Below are 21822 nucleotides of genomic sequence, written 5' to 3' on the forward strand. Positions count from 1 at the left end.
GACGATGTCGTTTGCATACTGATGACAGCATGATGGAATACGAGGCCAGACTCGTGACACCAACATGTGGGTTGAAGACTGAAATATTGGATTTATATTCAGAATATAGTCATTGGAAATCTCTGCTGGTTTCCTAAGTGTTCCCGTGCAGTCATGTTAGAGTCAAAGAATCAGTCTCACTTTCAGCTAAATCTGACATAACAAACTTCTCAGGCCATCAAACATTCTTAGCCAAAGCATTGACTCTTGAAAAGACTAGTCCATTCGGCTTTTTTACTCTGTTGAGAAAAATCTAATTATATATATAAAACGTTGACGTCAGAGAATAATCTGCCGAAACAGATTCCATCGGGCGTAAAAGACAAAAAAGTAGTTAAAATGAATGGCTGTATATCAGGGATAACACCAGGTGTTCATGAAAAGAAGGGTATCAAACTCACTTTCATCTAGATCTGACCCCCTAAAACCGTTATCCTTCTCAGGCTATACAAACTTTTTTGGCCAAGCATAGATTCTTAAAATGACCAGTCCACTTGGCTTTTTAACTCTGTTGACTTACAGCTAATTCTATCTCATAAGGGGGAAATAGGGTAGCCTGGTGGATAAAGCATTCGCTCGTCACGCCAAAACCAGGGTTCGATTCCCCACATGGGTACAATGTGTGAAGCCCATATCTGGTGTCCCCCACCATGATATGGCTAGAATATTGCTAAAAGTGGCATAAAACCATACTCACTCACTAACTCATAAGCCATAATGGAGGCATTGTTTAGGCAAGGACAGATAACTCTTCCATTAAAAATTTAGACAATCTTGACATTCATAACTAATGGTAAACCACAATTGTTTTTCTAGATAAACCAAAATGATTAATTGACTAACAAATTGTTGACAAGGCAAAAAGGAAGCCCGAATCTATCCCCAAATACCGGTGCAATTCAAGAATTCCATTATCTCTATAAGTCCTTGCTCCAGAATGCAAAAACAAGTACAAAGCCCTTCTCACTGACTAGTTGATCCACAGTCTAGGGTATTCTTTTACAACACACAACACACATCAATAAATAAGAAAGGTATTCCAGAGAAGTGCATTACTCATGACGCCATCTGACATTTCTTACAGACAGTGATATTCAGCACCCTCACATAGTGCATCTACCTGCATGCACATGCATGCATGTATAACATCCCCTGTATAACCCGATATAACCTTATATAACCTGCTGTACATTGCATGTAATCCACGTCTTCTCCATTTCCTCAGCTCCAGTTGTTGTTCCAGCCAGACATGTCTATACCTCAAAGCCCTCTATCCGCAATCGGTATATCTCTATTAATATTATCCTTACGACAACGAGGATTTTTTCGTCTGTATTACCCCTACGAATACATAAGTCTACGATAGGACGACAACACTTGTTATGGCAAGAATATTGATTAGACTGATCTGTCATTAGCTTGATATTTACCTAACAACTTGTTTTGTCTGAAATAGACATCTCATACTGTTGGCTTGTGGATTACACATCTTCTCTAAGTCATTGTCTGGTACTATGACAGAACTGTCATTTCTGACATAAGCACCAATCATTGTATATGACAGCTGATGAGAGAATGTGGATTTTGGTGAGCTTTCATGGGATTTCCATTCTCATTTAGCTATGGCTTTACTAAGTCCATATTGCTTTAAATTGTCAGTGATATTAATGTATATTTCATAAGCATTCTTGACAAAAATAATGACTTGTGGCTTTTAATAAAGCTCTGTAACTTGCATGCTTTATATGAAGAATCAAAGAGTTGTGCTCTGTTTGAGATTTATTATTTTGAAATTGAAATTTGAAATTAAGTTTAAGCGAATGATATCTTTTAAAAGTTAACAGGTCTGGCTATTTCTGTTGTTACATTACATTGCAAAGTTTCATATTGATGATGTTTAGACCAAACATAAAGTGAAGTTTGTCATCAGTAATGAAAATGTTTAATCTTGTTTGAATTTTTATTTGATATTGGAGCCAATGTGCCGTATATCAGAAAAAGACTGCAATCATCTGCCCACACTTGACAAGAATTTATCTCCTACATATAATGTACAGGTCAGCCTGTGTAGTGATGAGGCTACACCTTTATTTAATTTATTAACTCTTCATTATACAACAGGAAGACAGATGAAACTATTGCCACATAGGTTAATAAAGTTATTTTAGAATCCTTTGATATTTAAGCATCCTACAGTGAAACATGATGGACCAACACAACTTGGATTTCAAAAAAATGTTTGAAATATGGTGATAGGTCATTTCAGGTAGATATATTGGTATTTTTAATTTAAAAAATCATTTTTCAGCGTATGTTTTTGTGAATTAAGACTTTAACACCCAATTTGAGTCCCAATCCCTGTGGCCAGGGGAATTGGATACAGCTTGCTTGTCAGCTGACTTGACTAACTCGAATATAGAACCAGTAAACATCAGATAGTTATTTACTTTTCTCCCTAAAAAGCTATTTTTTATGAGAGACAGCACAAGAAGATTATTTTGTTTTTTGCTGATTGATGAAAGGTTTTGGCGGGTTTTTTCATTTACTGCTGATGATACTTGTCAACAAATAATGTGATGCCTCATTTTTTGGGTTCGGCCTTAAGTCATAATGAGAAACAGACATGACATGTACCACATGTATGGCTGCAATGTACTATCTGTTTTTAAAGAGATGGGGTCGGCTGTTTGCAATTGACATACCTGGGGATGATATTCACTTGAAAACTGATGCTGATCTTGAGAATATGGTGAAAAATGTTTCAGATGGTTGTGTAGATAGTTTCTGAACTAACCTGTTCTGAATGTGTGGGGCATAGAGTTGATGAAATCTGTCTGTATGACTGGACAAGAGGTGTCATTGATGGGGATAATGTTTAGTGTGTGTGTGTGTGTGCCTCAATTATGACGAGAGAATGTGGGTGGGTTTGTTTGTTTGTTTGTTTGTTTGTTGTTTAACATTGCTCTTAGCAATATTCCAGCTATATGATGGTGGTCTCTAAATAATCGAGTCTGGACCAGACAATCCAGTGTATGACAACATGAACATCGATCCATGCAAATGGGATGCAATGACATGCAACAACCAAGTCAGCGAGCCTGACCACCTGATCCCATTAGTTGCCACTTACGACAAACATTGTCAGCTTTTATGGCAAGCAAGGGTTTTTGAAGGCCTATTCTACCCCGGATCCCTACTGGTCGGGTGGGTGAGTTGGGTTGGTGTAGTCAGTCAGGTGTAGTAGTCAGGGGTAGTGTGGAAGCTGTAGGGGTGTAGGAGTCAGGGGTGACCAAACAATCCCCATTATGCCACTTTTTATACAAGTCCTGGGGCCTAGCACACTAAATGAAATATCCACCACGAAAATATTTATAATTACTTCTGTATCGACTTTAATAGCTGTTATAATTAACTGTCAGATTTAAAAATATAGAAATCTATAATTGAATTATATATTTATGTCATTGAATGTAATCTCATAGCAAGATAAATAATTACACCTAGTTGTAAGGAAGACAGTTGATATGGCAATTACAAAGAAAGTTGCAAGGAAAACAGTATTATCTTGTGGCAGGGTGTCCCAGTATGAAGATTGTTATGCTCTGGCAATGCCCTTCTTTTATGAGGAAACATAATGAAGGCTAAGTCGTAGATCATAGAAACTACTGCCCTTGACAACATTTGTTATTTGAAACAACTGAAGCCTAGGAAACCAATATCATGTCCCATAACCAGTGATGCAAAAACATGTGCCTGTTATTTACTAGTTGTCAGGGCAGTAGCATCGCATTCTTCAACTTGTGAAGGATACATATACCGATTTAGTAATGATTGTGTTACTGAAATTTTGAAAAGAGACACAATTATGTTTAATAATAATAATTGATTTATATGACATCTTGTTTCCATCGTTTGGTGCTGAGAACAGAAACAAGTTGAACATGAAGAGGGATACACATGCACCCATGAAAATCCAGTAAACAATAACAAAAACAAGTACCCCGGTATATGATATAGATTTTGATAATCACATTTAGAAGATTTTTCACCGTTCAATTATACATGTTAATAATTCAAAATGAAAACTATACATGAGATATATATTACATGTTTTTTATGTACTCATAATCAGAGAAGAAATTGCCTTGTTTATTGCAATAAGACTTGTATCAGGAACGTACAAAAATTAAGGTTTTCTTATTGATTTATTAAAAACATAAATTTGTATTAATTTTTTCAAGAAACTTTTATTATTAATTGGTTGGTATGAATGTTTGAAAAGAATAATCATGATTTATGTTATTACGTCAGTGAAATGATGAGAGTTTGTTGAGCTAATGTTCTTAGGATCAGTGACATAATTCCATTGCTGCTTGTTTAACCTAGGAAAAAGGGCAGACTTGTAATTAACTAGATTTTGCACTTTGTGACATAGAATTAATTACATTCACTTTCTCTATTTGTTTCTGACCCTTTAAAGAAGTTATAATCTCGTTTGATCTTTGCCACTGAATGCTAACAAAAGTAAGTTGGCATTGCTCAAGAAAATGAAACGTGGTCAAATTGGGACCCATTCCTTGGAGGAAATTGAGTTTTCTCATCGACGGCTTTTGGGAAGAAGATTAAAGAAATTGAAACTGAAAACAAGCATCGAGGAGGAGCGAAGGGGGTAATTCAGAGACTGTCTTTCATACCGACAAAGTTCTGCTACTGATATTGGAAGGTTTTTTTAACGTAGTCATATATACCACTGACATCGCTGCCTATTCTACTCTGGTGATAGGATTAGGAGCCATTTGTTGGAAGCTCCTGGGGGTTCTAAATTTACAGAATTCTAATGGTTCCATTGAAGACATTGAGAATGGTTTTTGAATGGTTATGCCAGGTCTAATCTTGGTGAACTGCGAGTAAAAAATAACTTACCGAACTCTGAGCAAAAGTTCTTTTTGTATCAGTACTTTGAATATACCCTCGAGGTACACCCAAATGTAATATAGCTTCAGCAGGCTTTAGTACACTTTGAAAACATGTGACATGATTAAAGGAAATATTTTCATGTCACTCACAGAAGAGTTTCAGACATGTCTGCTCCCTCATACAAAGAAGATTTAAAGATATATTCAATGAAAGTAAAAGGAAGTATATTTCATTGTAAATTTAGGGTAGTGATGTTTATGTTGGTGAAATATGTTTGTTGATGAGTGGTAGATGCATATTTGAAGCAACTATTTAATGATGTTCTTGAGCTTGTAAGGACTGACATTGCTGACTGAGGACTGCTTCTGTGACATTGTTGAGTCTGCCCAGAGGGCCGAAGGTTGGAAGTGGGGTATCCATTAGGGCTGGGACGGGTAACTCGGGTACTCGGGTCGGGTGGGTCCTAAGTAGGACCCGGGTACCCACAGTACTACCCGGACCCATGGTTAATCACGTGACATATTGTTTAATGACAAAAACTCACTATAGCTCAGTGGTTACACTACAAGTCGCTAATGTTCCCATTTCTTTATGATGATGCACACATTCCTTTTGACTTGTATATGTTTGAGTAAAGATAAAGCTTCAGTCAACTTCAGTGTATGCATGATTTGATTGTTTCATAAGAGACCATATATTTCTATGGTCTCTGGTTTCATACATGTATCTAAACAGTTTTTGCCAGGGCTACAGTTCAACTATTCCCAATTAGACATTGTGTTCCCAACTCTTGAGACCTACAGTGGGTACCCGGGTAGAGTCGGCTAATAGGGGGTTGGGTTCCCAGGGTAGTAAATTTGGACTCGTTCCAGCCCTAGTATCCATGTTAAACTGTGGCATGGTGTCTTAGTGGGCTAGCATTATAACATCGGCAGAAGTCACTATATAAGTGTAATAATCATGAATCTTGAACATGTAGTTCAATAGAAGTAACAAAACCCTTTCCATAATATAGAGAAAGTTTCCTAGGATACAATTGTGGTATACAGAAAGGTACTTGGGGTACAATTGTGAATACAGAAAGGTACTTGGGGTACAATTGTGAATACAGAAAGGTACTTGGGGTACATTTGTGAATACAGAAAGGTACTTGGGGTACATTTGTGAATACAGAAAGGTACATGGTTTATGGTGTTACTGGTTTATTTTGAATGGTACTGTAATCTGAAATGCATATCACTTATCGTCACAGTGTATATTTCACTGTTGTTGAGTCATCCCTGTATCTTCTGTGAGGATCAAGCAGCCAACGTCATTTATGTAATAATCACATCATAAGTTGTCAATTTCATATCAATTTCATGCCAAGCCTCACGTATCTGTCAATCAGACCAGGAACACATTATTAAGTCTCTCACACTGGGGAGGAACAGTCCCTGATCATCTTTCCAGTACGTCAGTTGCATGTAAATTATCTACTTGGTAGCTGTCTATGTAAATGACGTTCACACGTCATTGCTCCTTGCGTTCAGTAACACACGGACTGGCTGGTTTGTGCTGAGTAATCATATTTCGCGTTAATGAATAGATAGGGATGTGGCTGTCGGTTTCACTCATTGGCAAGTGATGCGTCAACTCTTTGTTGGTCAATCAAGAAATTGGAAAGAACTTTGGGAAAGTATTTTGGGGAACTTGAATAGTATTGGAATTGTATTTTGGCAATAAGATCTGTGGTTGTCGAAACTGCGAGGGTTAGTTTGTGTAAGAAGTTATCAAGTTTGCAGTGTAATTTGGTAGGCTGAGTATTTGAAGTGGATTGTCCCAGTTGTTAAACTGTGAATAGAAACAGACATAAAGAGGTCAGGTCATTTGTGCAGAATCCAATAGTTGGCCCTTGTCGTAGAGGAAACAGAGTGCTGTGAAGAGTTGTATCCCTTAGGTGTGCCAGACACTGAAGATTGTCGGTGTGAAAATCAGATTATGTTTCTGTTTGTCAGCACCTTACCATCGGTGTGGGTTCCACCAAAGTGGTATATATCAAAGACCTACATCATTTTGGGTTTCCTTCACATGGGTGGGAGGGGATGGGGAGTAACAGTGGGGGATGGGGGATGTGGGAGATGGGGAGATGGGGAGATGGGTTGTTGTTGGGGATGTGGAGTGACAGTGGGGATGAGGAAGAGGGGTGGGGGAGATGGGTGGTGTGAGGGATGGGGAGTAACAGTGGGGGATGGGGGATGTGGGAGATGGGGAGATGGGTTGTTGTTGGGGATGTGGAGTGACGGTGGGGATGAGGAAGAGGGGTGGGGGAGATGGGTGGTGTGAGGGATGGGGAGTAATGGGGGATGGGGGATGTGGGGGATGGAGAGAAATGGGGGGATGGGTGGTGTGGGGGATGGAGGGAGATGGAGAATGGGTGGTGTTGGGGGTGGAGGGAGATGGGGGATGGGTGGTGTGGAGGATGGAGGGAGATGGAGAATGGGTGGTGTGGGGGGTGGAGGGAGATGGAGAATGGGTGGTGTGGGGGGTGGAGGGAGATGGGGGATGGGTGGTGTGGAAGATGGAGGGAGATGGAGAATGGGTGGTGTGGGGGGTGGAGGGAGATGGGGGATGGGTGGTGTGGAGGATGGAGGGAGATGGAGAATGGGTGGTGTGGGGGGTGGAGGGAGATGGAGAATGGGTGGTGTGGGGGGTGGAGGGAGATGGGGGATGGGTGGTGTGGAAGATGGAGGGAGATGGAGAATGGGTGGTGTGGGGGGTGGAGGGAGATGGGGGATGGGTGGTGTGGAGGATGGAGGGAGATGGAGAATGGGTGGTGTGGGGGGTGGAGGGAGATGGAGAATGGGTGGTGTGGGGGGTGGAGGGAGATGGGGGATGGGTGGTGTGGAGGATGGAGGGAGATGGGGGATGGGTGGTGTGGAGGATGGAGGGAGATGGGGGATGGGTTGTGTGGAGGATGGAGGGAGATGGAGAATGGGTGGTTTCGGGGATGAAGGGAGATGGGAGATGGAGGGAGTTTGATGGAGTTGGGGCTGACAGAGATGGTGGGGATGGGCAGAGGTGGGAGATGGGTGGAGTTGGGGCTGACAGAGATGGTGGGGATGGGCAGAGATGCTGGGGATGGGCAGAGATGGTGGGGATGGGCAGAGATGGGAGATGGGTGGAGATGGGGCTGACAGAGATGCTGGGGATGGGCAGAGATGCTGGGGATGGGCAGAGATGGTGGGGATGGGCAGAGGTGGGAGATGGGTGGAGTTGGGGCTGACAGAGATGGTGGGGATGGGCAGAGATGGGAGATGGGTGGAGTTGGAGCTGACAGAGATGGTGGGGATGGGCAGAGATGGGAGATGGGTGGAGTTGGGGCTGACAGAGATGGTGGGGATGGGCAGAGATGGGAGTTTGATGGAGTTGGGGCTGACAGAGATGGTGGGGATGGGCAGAGATGGGAGTTTGATGGAGTTGGGGCTGACAGAGATGGTGGGGATGGGCAGAGATGGGAGATGGGAGATGGGTGGTGTGGGGGATGGAGGGAGATGGAGAATGGGTGGTGTGGAGGATGGAGGGAGATGGGTAGAGTTGGGGCTGAAAGAGATGGTGGAGATGGGCAGAGATGGGAGATGGGAGATGGGTGGTGTGGGGGATGGAGAGATGGGGGATGGATGGTGTGGGGGATGGAGAGAGATAGTTTCGGATGGGTGGCATTGAAGATGGAGATTGATGGTGGAAGATGGGGAGATGGGTGGAGTTGGGGTTGACAGAGAGGGTGGGGTGTGGGGGTGGTAATTCAACATCAATTAAGATTGTGTTTTTTTATTTTGTCTCCATTGTTGTAATTAAAATTGCTGACAATGAATTAGCCTTCTGAAAAGTCTTGCTCAGACAGAGAGCTTTGAAAGCCAGACCCAAATCAATTCATCATGTGTTATTCCTTCATATAAATAATATAAAGGATCCTGGGAATCTTTTAATTTTCAGAAAGTTTTGAAACTGAAGAAATCCATAATTGCAAATGCTTTGTAGACTTGCTTGGGATATTTGTTTTAGTTTCAGGATCTGTATGAGAGATTATAGAGCATGCTCCTATATATAAACCATTGTAAGAGCAATTAGCAAGTCTAGAATGACTCATCTTTCCCCGTTAACAATTTATATAGATCACGTGTGAAAACCATCCCAGAGCAAGTCTACATGGTGACTCGTCTCTATGCCAATTGCTCATCCGATGAAAAATCACACAATTTGATTTGTATAGGATTGGTGCCCGGCTACACGAAGCAGCTCAGTTGTATTTCTAGTGAACAGACGAGCCGATTGACAGAATGATAAAAAAAGGTTTCAATGGGGCAAGGGTAATCTTCAGGCCTGTCTGTGCAGGGCTTTGGTTTTATTTAATATTCTAATAAAAACAAACAGTTTTTTAAATTTAAAAACATGAGTAATGATATTGGACTTTTTATGGTGAAACTTTTTATGTCAAAATTGGAAATATTGGATGTAAAATCATAAAATCAGTTATATGCAAAAGTTAATGTTACATGCATAGATTTAAGACTGGCATATGTTGCTAGATGTAAATATGATGCTTGAAAGGTTTTGATCATTTATCACTGATATTTTTTTCTAAAAAATTGTTTTTTTCATTAAACTGCTTAAATGTACCATCTGCTGCACTGTTATCTTAATCTGCCTTACATTTTCAAACAAAGAAAACAGTTTATGTTTTGCAGCATGGTGGCACCAACAAAGGCAATCTTTGTTGTAAAAACAAAAAAAATACTTTTCAGAATTGCACCAATTTACTTCCGATATTGCATTTACAGAGTTTCAGACACATGCTGTCAAAATAATCGCCACAAAGGACCTGCCATTGCAATAATTATTCTGTGTAAAAAATCAGACATTTTTCCTGACAAGTGTATGTTTGAAATTGTTTTCATCCAGCATGTGTTTGGTGAAATTAACGTGATATGAACGATTACCATCACCAGTTCCTGCTTGTGAAATAGACGCCAGTATATCAATTTCGCAAATCCCCATAATTTGTGAAATCTGTGACATCATCGTCTTGGCTCACAAAATTCATCAATAACTCTCTGAATAATTGACAAATGTTTTGATGAGTGTAGATTTCATTCAGTATATATATGACCCCACTTGACACAGAAACTTTCTCAGCAGGGCTGGAGTTGATTAAAAAAATGATAAAATTTATTAAAAGGGACTTTTTTATGAGGCTTTGACTTGTGTGACATGGGCTGAAATAAATCACACTTGAAACATGTGCATATTTGAAATGTACAATGACAGCCTGTCATAGTGATAGGCATCAGACTGCATTAGCTTCTGTTTATCTGATTGAGACTATACAGCCGAAGCGTTACATATAATACTTGTTGATTTTGCTGATACTTGTTGATTTTGTTTGAATTCACTCTAAAGTTGCCTTGAGAAAGCTTAAGATAAGATAATATTTATTGCAGAAACGTTCCATTACGGGACAGATGCAATTTTAAAAGACAAGACATTATGATTCATATATACATATATACAGACATACATAATTTACATTCCTGCAGACACATACAAAAAACAAAATAATCAAAATTACATATTTGATGATATTTTTATGCATAAAATGTCAACGGTTGATTATGAAGGGGTATTTTTTGTTTGAAATTATAGATATGGAAACAAATGCAGTTGATATTGACTGCTTCATTATTTGACAGGATGTAGTGAAATAATTTATCTTCATGACTGTGGACATTTACATTTACATTTTGTCTGGATAATTTTTCAAAGAGTATATTTCTTTCTTGAGTGTGTTTAATACAGTGAAGTAAGTAGTGTTTTTCGTCATCAATGGTTGAACATGTAGAGCATAGCCTCTGATGTAGTGGGGTTGGTGGCTTTGTATGTCTTCCAAGTTCAATATTTAATTTATGGTTATACTTAATCTTAGTTTAGAAAAGTGAACTCGATATTTTTTTACTTTACAGTGACTGAGATAGGCTTCTAATTTTATTTCATTTTTAACTATCCTATATGTCCAAAGTTTGTTTCCTGTGCCTCTTTTTGCATTTACATCTTGAAGAGATTCCGTCAAGAGGGAGTTGAATTTAGATTTGATTGTCTCTTTGAATATTGGTGATAGGAAAGCTGAAGTACTCAAATTGTGTTTTTCTAAGAATAGATTGAGCTGGTAAACCCATCCTAATCGTTTTTTCACCAAATATGTACTTTCTGTAAAAGCGTTCTGAAGTATTTTGTTTTTGGAAGAACATACATGGTGATAAAAATTTGCTATTTTGATTACCGTATTCGACGTAATAAGCGCCCCGCTCTAATAAGCGCCAACGGCGATATTTGCTAATATACTGGCAAGTGAACAATCCCAATTAGCATCCCTTCCGATTGGTCAATGTACACAAGACTTATTTATTCGTGTATAATACGCACTCGTGTGTTATATGCACCCTTAATTTTGGGCAATTAAATTTTGGAAAAATATATCTGTCGTATATAAACAGTTCAGACCGTCAGCATAAACCACGAAATTTATCTTTCAACTCTGTTTATTTCACCAAAATAATATTCTAATAAGAGCCCCCTATTTCTAATTTTGAGAGCGCCCTGGGCGCTTATTACGTCGAATACGGTAATACTGTGTGTTGGTGGCTTATGTAGTTTTATTCCTTACTTCACCGCCACGCAATGATTGATTTAAGACTAAACAATGAAGCATGGGGTTGTATGATTTTTAAGGAAATATATGATGCTGCATTTGTATTGTTGAAAGGAGCAACCATCTTCATTGTTAAATATTAAAATTTATTTTCAAGTAAAAAATGTTTTAATTCAAGAATGTACCAAATCAAGTTTATATGTGTTGGGATGTAATGTTTATTATTATTGTTATTAATAAAAGGTATCTTTTTTTTGTTCTAGGTGGAAAATATCAATACGTGTTTGACGTTTTTGGCCAGTCTGGGTGTAAGTGTTGATGGACTTAGCGCTAAAGGTAAGATATTTTTCTTTTCAGTTTTCTTCCAACTGTAGCAATACTTGCCGTAAAAGGTGACTGTGCTTGTCGTAAAAGGCGACTAACGGGATCAGGTGGTCAGGCTCGCTGACTTGGTTGATGCATGTCATCAATCCCAATTGCGTGGATCGATGCTCATGATATTAATCACTGGATTGTCTGGTCCAGACTCGATTATTTACAGACCGCGGTCATATAGCTGGAATATTGCTGAGTGCGGCGTAAAACAACAAACCAACCAACCAAATCCAACTGTAGCTCACCTGGACCAAAGTATGAAGTACCAAGTATATTTATGATTTGCTTTTACATCTGTTATGAGGTGATCTCCAAGATGCAACATGAAGGTTAACTCAGAAATCGTTCTGAATATATGTGAAATCAGTTTAAAAATGCTCAAGATCAATGGATAATAAACAAATTGTATTGATACACACAGGCTTAGGTTTACAGTCACAAGAGGTAAACCATGTGTCAAAAATGTTGCAACATCAGCAACATCTTCCCGAGGCAAGAGAGTTAACTGCCTTTAAAAGTCCAATTTCCACCCTTGCCGAACTAGGCTGGAATTCCTGGGCTCGATCGTAGCGCCACCAGAGGCTATTACGAGTTACGTAACTTCTATGTCTCTCCTATGGACCAATCAGATTCCACCTCTCGTATCACTTGCATTTGCTTCAAACAAAATGGTGGCGCCCGGTCAAGGCGATCTGATCGATAATCAAGATCTATATTGTGATAAAACGGGCCTCACATCGCGAAGTGCATCAAATCACATGAGCATCTTGATTAAAAACATGAAAAGATTTGGAAAATATCTGTTGACAACGAGTTGGCGGTGCACATGCTTTACAAATCCTGCAATCGATCAAAATCTGCACGACAGTTTACAAACCAGATTTTGATTTCGTTGCGCGTTAGGACTCATTAGTCCATCCAAAAGCTAACTCCATAATACCAGCCTAGTTCAGCAAGGGTGGAAACTGGACTTTTATAGTCAGTTAACTCCCTTGCCTCGGGAAGATGCATCAGAAAGTGACAGGCCCTGTAACAAATGACAGTGCATGTTGGGAAATTGTCACTGTTGAATGTCCGACATGTGGCAAGTGGGCTCCATTGTTGAATCTGGAAACAGGGTTTCCAGTGTTGAGGTTGTCAATGTATTGAGATATAGGTATCCCATCCACGCTGGGTGAGTAGATAACATGCAGGTCAGGTCGTAGGAAGGCTCAAAACTTCCTCGTTTCAGGCTTATGTAGGTACAGCCAGCCTTCTAGAAACTGTCATCTCTTGAAACTTCTCATATCATGTAGTCTTTCCCAGTGTCGGGGCAGTAGGGTAGCCTTGTGGTTAAAGTGTTCACTTCTCATGTCAAAGGGCTGGATTCAATTCCCCACATGGGTACAATGTGTGAAGCCCATTTCTGGTGTCCCCTGCTGTGATATTGCTGGAATATTGTTCAAAGGGGCGTAGAATCATACTCACTCACTCACTTTCCCAGCTGTGATATAAATGTAATACTGTTCAAAGCAGCGTTAGACCCAACTCACTCACTCACTCACTCACTCACTCACTCACTCACTCACTCACTCACTCACTCACTCACTCACTCACTCACTCACTCACTCAGACAATGATGTCTTGACCCAGAGATTCAAAAGTTTCAAATATATATACAGACATATGGCATTAGAGATTCAAAAGTTTTAAATATATATACAGACATATGGCATTAGAGATTCAAAAGTTTCAAATATATATACAGACATATGGCATTAGAGATTCAAAAGTTTCAAATATATACAGAAATGCATTGACAAAACTGTGAGATTTATATTATGGTACAGGGTTAGATTTGTGAGAGATATTTCTTATTCATACAAAGTTCTGTGGTTCTATGTCTAGCTAAAGGTGTTGAATTTGCAACATAATATGGCATAAGAGATTCAAAAGTTTCAAATATAAACAGACATATGGCATTTGTTCTACGGGAGAGTCAATGATGTCTTGACCCAGAGATTCAAAAGTTTCAAATATATACAAACATATGGCATAATAGATTCAAAAGTTTCAAATATATACAGACATATTGCATTTGTTCTATGGGAGCGTCAATGCTGTCTTGACCCAGAGATTCAAAAGTTTCAAATATTTACTTTTCATGAGACCAGCATAACTGAGGGTTACATTATGAATACAAATGTGAATTGGAAACAGAACCCCAACGTGATCTATGTCCTGCATGCGACCTGGAGCCTCACAGGATTCGTATTGTCCTGCACCAAGCTAGGTGCATATTATCACTTCCTGAGCAAGTCAAGTCCCTGGGGCCTTGTGAAATTGACGATATTAAGTCGTAGGGCCACGTCACTCAGTACAATAGCCTCTTGTCGTGTGTCCCTTAATATTTCACAAACAGGATGATGCTAGATGGAAAAGATTGTCAGTCATCGTCACCTGCATCCTTATGATTTAGATTTCGGTGTTGATGGATATGTTATAAATTTCATGGTGAAATTGACAATTTCTTTTAACATGTCATTGCAACTGACAACTGCTTGAAGTGGATTTTCAAAATTTTTACTAATTTGAAAATTGGAGAAACTTTGTTGAGTTTGGTATATTGTTTTTGTTGATTTCTTGTGGATTTTATTTGTTTGAAGAGTTTGAAGAGGTCCTTCATATCAGGTTGGTTGATTTGTTGATTTGTTGATTTGGGGAACAGCTATGTTTTTACTACAGTCTGAATTGCACTTATATATATGCAATTAAATTTAGTCATTAATAGAAAGCTATGTCAGAAATTATTTCATATCTAAACAAATGTGAAATGCATTGACAAAACTGTGAGACTTGTATTATGGTACAGGGTTAGATTTGTGAGAAATATTTCTCATTCATACAAAGTTCTGTGGTTCAATGTCTAGCTAAAGGTGTTGAATTTGCAACAGAAACTAAGAAATCAGCACTGAGTCAAGTGTTTGTATAAATCTAAAAGTCAATGAGTGCCTTGAGTAGAATCCATTCTTGATATCAGGGTTAGTGCAACATACTCGATTTGTCAGAATCTGAAAGCATATTAATTGGAAATTTTTCTTCCTCATATTTGATCCCAGTGTCAAGGATTTGTGTGATAAGCTTTCCACAGAGACAACTGACACCTCACCTCAGGAACATTTACAAGATTCTATGGTATATAAGTATTTAGAGTGGCTCAGTGGGTTCAAAATTGTGTGTTATTTACAAGATTTTGAGTTGACACCACTTAGTAACTCGAGTGTAAGAGATGATGTTTCAGAATAGGTTACTACGTATAGAAGCAGTGTCAATACTCATGGCTGTAGCAGTGTCATCTTCATTGAAATGTACAGGATCTTGTTTCAAGCTGGAGGAAATATACATGACAACTTTATATATGTTACAGTCAATGCGTAAAATGAGTGAAATTTTCACTTAGACATTTTACAAAAATAGTTAAATATTTCAGTCATTTTCCATTTATTTTTCTGTTAATTTATAATGATATCGAATTTCCAACATTTTTATGCTTAATTTCATCGCCCAGTGATTGAAATGATAGGATTATAAGAAAGCAAAAGTCAATGTATATATTTATTTTTTTGCTTCTAATTCTTGCATAATTTGTCTATTATGATGTTATTAAATCAATTTGTAAAATGACTGAAGTATATAGGCATTTTGTGAATTGTCAAAGTGAATCACATTTAACGTTTTAATTACAACATACACTCTGTGTTTTTTTCTGTGTTGGTTTTCTCAGTTGACCTGAAGGTATCCATCATCCTATATGTTTTGCAACGTATGTTTTTGCTCGCCATGACTAAAAGTCTACATGAACATTTGGCATATTTTGGCTTTTGAACAGCTGGAATAATTATGACAAAGTTATATCTTTGGGGGAATTTTCATCTAATGAGATTTCAACAGAAAATAAAGCAGATGCATTTTGGTCCCTCTTGAACCATAAATATGATCAAATTTGATCAACTTTTGAATTAATGGTTCCATTGTCAGGAAGGTTTGAGAATGCATGTTAATAACAGCACATATGCCAGGCAGGGAACCACGAGTAATTTAAAAGTTTTTCTTCTAAAAATTTAAGGGGATAAAAATTTAAAATTCAAGTCATTTTGATGAATGGTGTCTAGACAAGGGACCCTTAATGAATCAATAATGTAGTTGTTATACGAGATTTGTGTCCTGCAGAAGCTGTGGAATAAACCCTTGTGATCGCTCAAAGCACTGGAGATGAAATTGAGTGAAATAGAATCTGATCAAGTAGGAGTCAGATGGGAAATATACACCAGATATTACTGTCCTCATTTGACATCCTTAATAAGATTGGCCCAATGACCAGATTCACTGTATGTATATGTACGACATTTTGCTGAAATGTATGTCGTTCTTGCCATTTTGGATTTTGTGTAAACTTGCGTCCTCGCGTTGAAACTGACGAGTCACTGATTGTTCTAGTGAGGTAAGATTTAGAATTTGACTTTAAAATGGGGATTTTGGGATGATGTTTTTGGATCATTCATACAATAGCATATTGACAAGTGAAAGATGAGGTCACGGTTATCCTAATAGTTTTATTCTGAACAGAAGAGAAACATGGGACTCAGCTTTTAGAGATTTCTTATGTTAATGGAAATGGTTTGTCGCTTTTCTATAATCAATACTATATGTTTGATTTCTTCTAGAATTATGAGTCCTCGTCGATTAATATAGATAACATTTGATACTTGTCAAATATTTTGTTCAAATGTTTGTGTGCCGTCATAAGTGATGTTTAACAGAAGTGTCTGATTCCCTGATTCCCTGACTTAACTTAATGCATAGCATTTGGGCAAAAACATCTTTGTCATTTCAACACTGGCGCCAATTAGCTGTGTTTTCATAAAATACAATGCTTTGGCAAATAATTGCAATATGAAACCATGACAGTCTTCAATTGGGAACTTTTTAATAATTCATCACTGATGTCCACATTCAGACCTCCCACATTTTATCCAGTTAAGACCATTACTATGTTGATTATCTCAGGAAGTTTTTTTAGATTTGTTTAACAAGCTTCCGTGGTAATAATGTAACATTGGTATCATAATGCACCATGTTACTGTTTGCAATTGTTCCAATCACATGTCAATATCGTTCAGGTGTCCAGTAGCACAGATCGACGTCTCACTGCTTTTGTAACGGTTAGTTTTGTTTACTTCACATGAGAATGATTAATTCATGCGTAATTGTCCTGCAAACGAAATACGGAAGTTTGTACATAATGAATTTGGCTAGACTCTTGTTTCATATAGATCGAAAATGTTATCGCATAGATTATCATGACACAGGAATATGCACTTGCAAACGAGTGAGTGAGTGAGAGAGTGAGTGAGTTGTAACACTACTTTGTACAGCTTGTTAGTTATGTCAAGGAGCCTGCATGGGTTTTGTCTGGGAACTGGACAAACATACAAACCCTTGCTCAGGGCTCTGTTTAGACTAACATTTAGTCTATGAAATCTTATATTACACAATACCCTTCTCGACTCCATTATTAAACAAATAATTTTTTATGCTGATTTCGGTCAAATAGAGCTAGCTAGAGCTGGCTAGACTTGCTTTTGTATACATTTGTACATATCTAGATTGTTTTTGTTTCATAAAATAAATATATTCCACAGTCATGGTAGGCAGACTAGGCTCGGTTCCACCAAACGATCACAGCACTATGACTTCTTTGAGAGGCATTTAGAAGTTGGAGTACTGGGTATATAAGGATAAGATATATGGATGAACAACTTCTTTATTACAATTAGGAGCGGCGTTTCGGTGTAGGTTCTAACACCAGCTTGATAACTGTGTTAGAACCTTACTTAGCACTATGACTGTCATAAGTCTATGTACAGGTAAGGGAATTATGATCATCTTAGCGCTATGAATGTGTTGTGGAACAGAGCCCTGGTTTCAACAAGGTTGTACATACTCCCACATTAAACAAACACACTATGGTATAGATTTTCTTGTGTATCATGCACACACCCCATTCTTGGGTCAATATTTCGTGAAAACTTGCTATTCCATATATTGTCCAGTAATGTATCACTTGGGGCGTTGTTGGGCCTAGTGGTTAAAGTGTTTGCTCGTCACGCCGAAGACCCGGGTTCAATTCCCAACATGGGTACAATGTGTGAAGCCCATTTCTGGTGTCCCCTGCTGTGACATTTATGGAATATTGCTTAAAGCGGTGTAAAACCATACTCACTCACTCACTCACTTTCCCAGTGTCGACAACTGAGGGAAGGTTTCAGTATATTCATAATGGTACAATCATTAAATGCAATAGTCCTGCCGTGATATTGCTGGAATATTGCTAAAAGCGGCGTAAAACTACACTCACTCACTCACTCACTCACTCACTCACTCACTCACTCACTCACTCACTCACTCACTCACTCACTCACTCACTTCAGGTGAATGAACAGGAGCCAACAAACTTGGTCAATAAAAATGTGAAATATGCGATAAAACATCACGGGACATTATGATTTACAATTTATAGAGTATTTCCCGTAAGCATTGTTTTGTATGCAGTGATTAGGATTATTGCGTGTAATTGTTTTGTAAAATAGGCCAAAATAGCATTCAGCTGTATACATTTTCTCCCAGATTCAGTTAAAAAAACACCCAAAATCATCACCAAAAAACTAAAGCATTTAATGCAATGATTGGAAGAAATTGTATACAAAATTATAATTGTATCAGGAACAGCATATATAATATCTTGTTATTTTAGTAGCTTTTGGTAACTGAAATTAGGCAGTGTTGAACTGAACTCACTGAATACGAAGAAATTCACATGGGACTATTCCAAGTGATTTGTACGATCTAGTTATTGATTACTGATACATGTACTCTGGTGATTGCTTGATTGATTATTTCTTCTGACTAATAGGCAACCCAAACCAGTTTCCTTAGAATGGTTTGTTCCGCCACAACACCGGAGGCCTCCCATGTTGGAATTGGGTCGTAAATATCCTATACTTGTTTCATTCTCAGAAACCAAAGAGTAAAATTTTCCACATTTAGCACTGTGGTACCAATATGGTTCCCAGATATCACTGCCTAAATTGTTACTTGTTTGGGTTTGTGGTGCCAATATGGTTCCGAGATATCACTGCCTAAATTGTTACTTGTTTTGGTTTGTGGTACCAATATGGTTCCGAGATATCACTGCCTAAATTGTTACTTGTTTGGGTTTGTGGTGCCAATATGGTTCCGAGATATCACTGCCTAAATTGTTACTTGTTTTGGTTTGTGGTACCAATATGTTTCCCAGATATCACTGCCTAAATTGTTACTTGTTTGGCATTGTGGTACCAATATGTTTCCCAGATATCACTGCCTAAATTGTTACTTGTTGGGGTTCGTGGTACCAATATGGTTCCGAGATATCACTGCCAAAATTGTTACTTGTTTGGCATTGTGGTACCAATTCAGTTCTCAAATGCTATCATACATATTGTTTAAATTTGACATTCTGATACCAATATACATGGTTCTCAGAAGCCAATATGGAACTTGTTACTTGTTTTGGCATTGTGGTACCTAATGTGGCATCGAAATGTCTGGCATTGTTAAACCTAATGTGGCATTGACATGTTTGGCATTGTTGAACCTAATGTGGCATCGACATGTTTGGCATTGTTGAACCTAATGTGGCATCGACATGTTTGGCATTGTTGAACCTAATGTGGCATTGACATGTTTGGCATTGTGGTACCTAATGTGGCATCGACATGTTTGGCATTGTTGAACCTAATGTGGCATCGAAATGTTTGGCATTGTTGAACCTAATGTGGCATCGACATGTTTGGCATTGTTGAACCTAATGTGGCATCGACATGTTTGGCATTGTTGAACCTAATGTGGCATCGAAATGTTTGGCATTGTTGAACCTAATGTGGCATTGACATGTTTGGCATTGTTGAACCTAATGTGGCATCCACATGTTTGGCATTGTTAAACCTAATGTGGCATTGACATGTTTGGCATTGTGGTACCTAATGTGGCATTGACATGTCTGGCATTGTGGTACCTAATGTGGCATTGACATGTCTGGCATTGTGGTACCTAATGTGGCATTGACATGTCTGGCATTGTGGTACCTAATGTGGCATTGACATGTTTGGCATTGTGGTACCTAATGTGGCATTGACATGTCTGGCATTGTTGAACCTAATGTGGCATCGACATGTTTGGCATTGTTGAACCTAATGTGGCATCGACATGTCTGGCATTGTTGAACCTAATGTGGCATCAACATGTTTGGCAAAGTAGCACCAATATGATGCAATGGTTTCATATTTAGACCAGAAAATGACATTGATAGCATAGATCAAGCACGACTCACAAAGTGTATTTACAATGGATGCGGATTTGGCTGCATCTGATCTTATCTAATAAAGCTTCAATTTCCTCACCTTCATGTTGTAAAGTGCACCTCGTGAGAGTAGATCCCCAGGGTGGGAAATATGACAGCGACTAAAATGACATATGTGAAAATAACTAAAGTCTTTGCCTTTCATTCCAGATATCAAAGATGGCAACCTCAAGGCAATTCTAGGTTTGTTCTTCAGCTTGTCGAGGTTCAAACAGCAACAGAAGACACAGCAACAAACGACGAAGCCTCCAGAACAGGCAAAGGATCCGCCATCCACACCGCAGCTCTCACATCCGGGCATCGCCGTCGTTGACGGAGCCCCAAACTCCGGAGGGAGGACAACACCTCAGGTTAATGGAGGGGAGATGCTATCAAGGTGAGATTTGATTGGCTGAAATGTTACATGTGACGGTGGCCATTTTGTTTTGAAGAATGTTCAAAATTGACATGTTGGAATGTGTGTCAAAACGTCTTCTTTGGCAAATTGTCTTCTGGCTGTGTTTTGTCCCATTATATCAACTGGTATTTAGCATAAGCTAGTATCAAATTTGAATGGACTGGCTTTAAAATTGTGGAGATATTAACACTGTGGAGTGAAATAGGACAAGGTTGGTATGGTACATTTGAACATCTCTGATAATTTTCGTACCAGTATTCAAAGGTTTGCAGTCAAATTTGAATTTCCAAGTTGGCCAAAAAGTGCCCCTGTCACACATGAGTGGTCTCCCCCTTTCTGCTGGTATGTGTGGGGAGGTAGGTTTGGGGATGCTTGTATCAAACATGTTTTATCTGTTATGTATAGTTTTTTATGAAACACCGACAATCGACAAATGTTACACCGCTTCGTGACCTTGGACATGACTTTGACTTTAATTTGACTTCGTACACAACAATCCCACATACCAAAGTTGAGGAAAAACTTCATTCCCTGCTCCTTGGGGCATTTGTCGCTGAACGTGGTGACCATATATTTTACATATCTCTCTTCAAAGGTTCATATGTCAAGAATGAAAGCAAATGTCGATCATCTGAAGGTTGCTGAGAAAACAATGTGGGAAATGCTGGACTTCCTCATAGATAACATGTGTGTGAATTTGGGGAGAAGACATTTAGGCAAGAAGTAGACATCCCCATGGGAACAAATTGTGCTCCTTTTTTTGTTGATTAGTTTCCGATGCACAGGAATCAGATTTTCTCCTTGGATTGGCAAAATCAAAGCAAGGAATTTGGCCATGATGGATAAGCATAAACTTCAGGTATATTTGATCTGTTATTCAATAATGGTCAAATAGCCAAAATGGTTAATTTCTACAACCAGCTTCACCTCAGCTTTCCACACACAAGAAGCTGACATGTTAAGATAAAA

At 38.7% G+C, this 21822-nt stretch overlaps 1 protein-coding gene across 15 annotated transcripts in view; it reads left to right on the plus strand.

Moving 5' to 3' along the window:
• Positions 1 to 21822, plus strand: part of LOC124110337 (neuron navigator 2-like) — a 605924-nt gene that overhangs the window by 388810 nt on the left and 195292 nt on the right. For all 15 annotated transcript variants that reach the window (XM_048384120.1, XM_048384123.1, XM_048384126.1 and 12 more), the window contains 2 exons: positions 11905 to 11977; positions 20607 to 20832. In XM_048384120.1, coding sequence (XP_048240077.1) covers positions 11905 to 11977; positions 20607 to 20832 — 299 coding nt within the window. The remainder of the gene's footprint in view (positions 1 to 11904; positions 11978 to 20606; positions 20833 to 21822) is intronic.

This window comes from Haliotis rufescens, unplaced genomic scaffold, assembly GCF_023055435.1.
Source record: "Haliotis rufescens isolate VD_foot unplaced genomic scaffold, xgHalRufe1.0.p SCAF_5, whole genome shotgun sequence".
In the NCBI taxonomy this organism is placed as follows: Eukaryota; Metazoa; Mollusca; class Gastropoda; order Lepetellida; family Haliotidae; genus Haliotis; species Haliotis rufescens.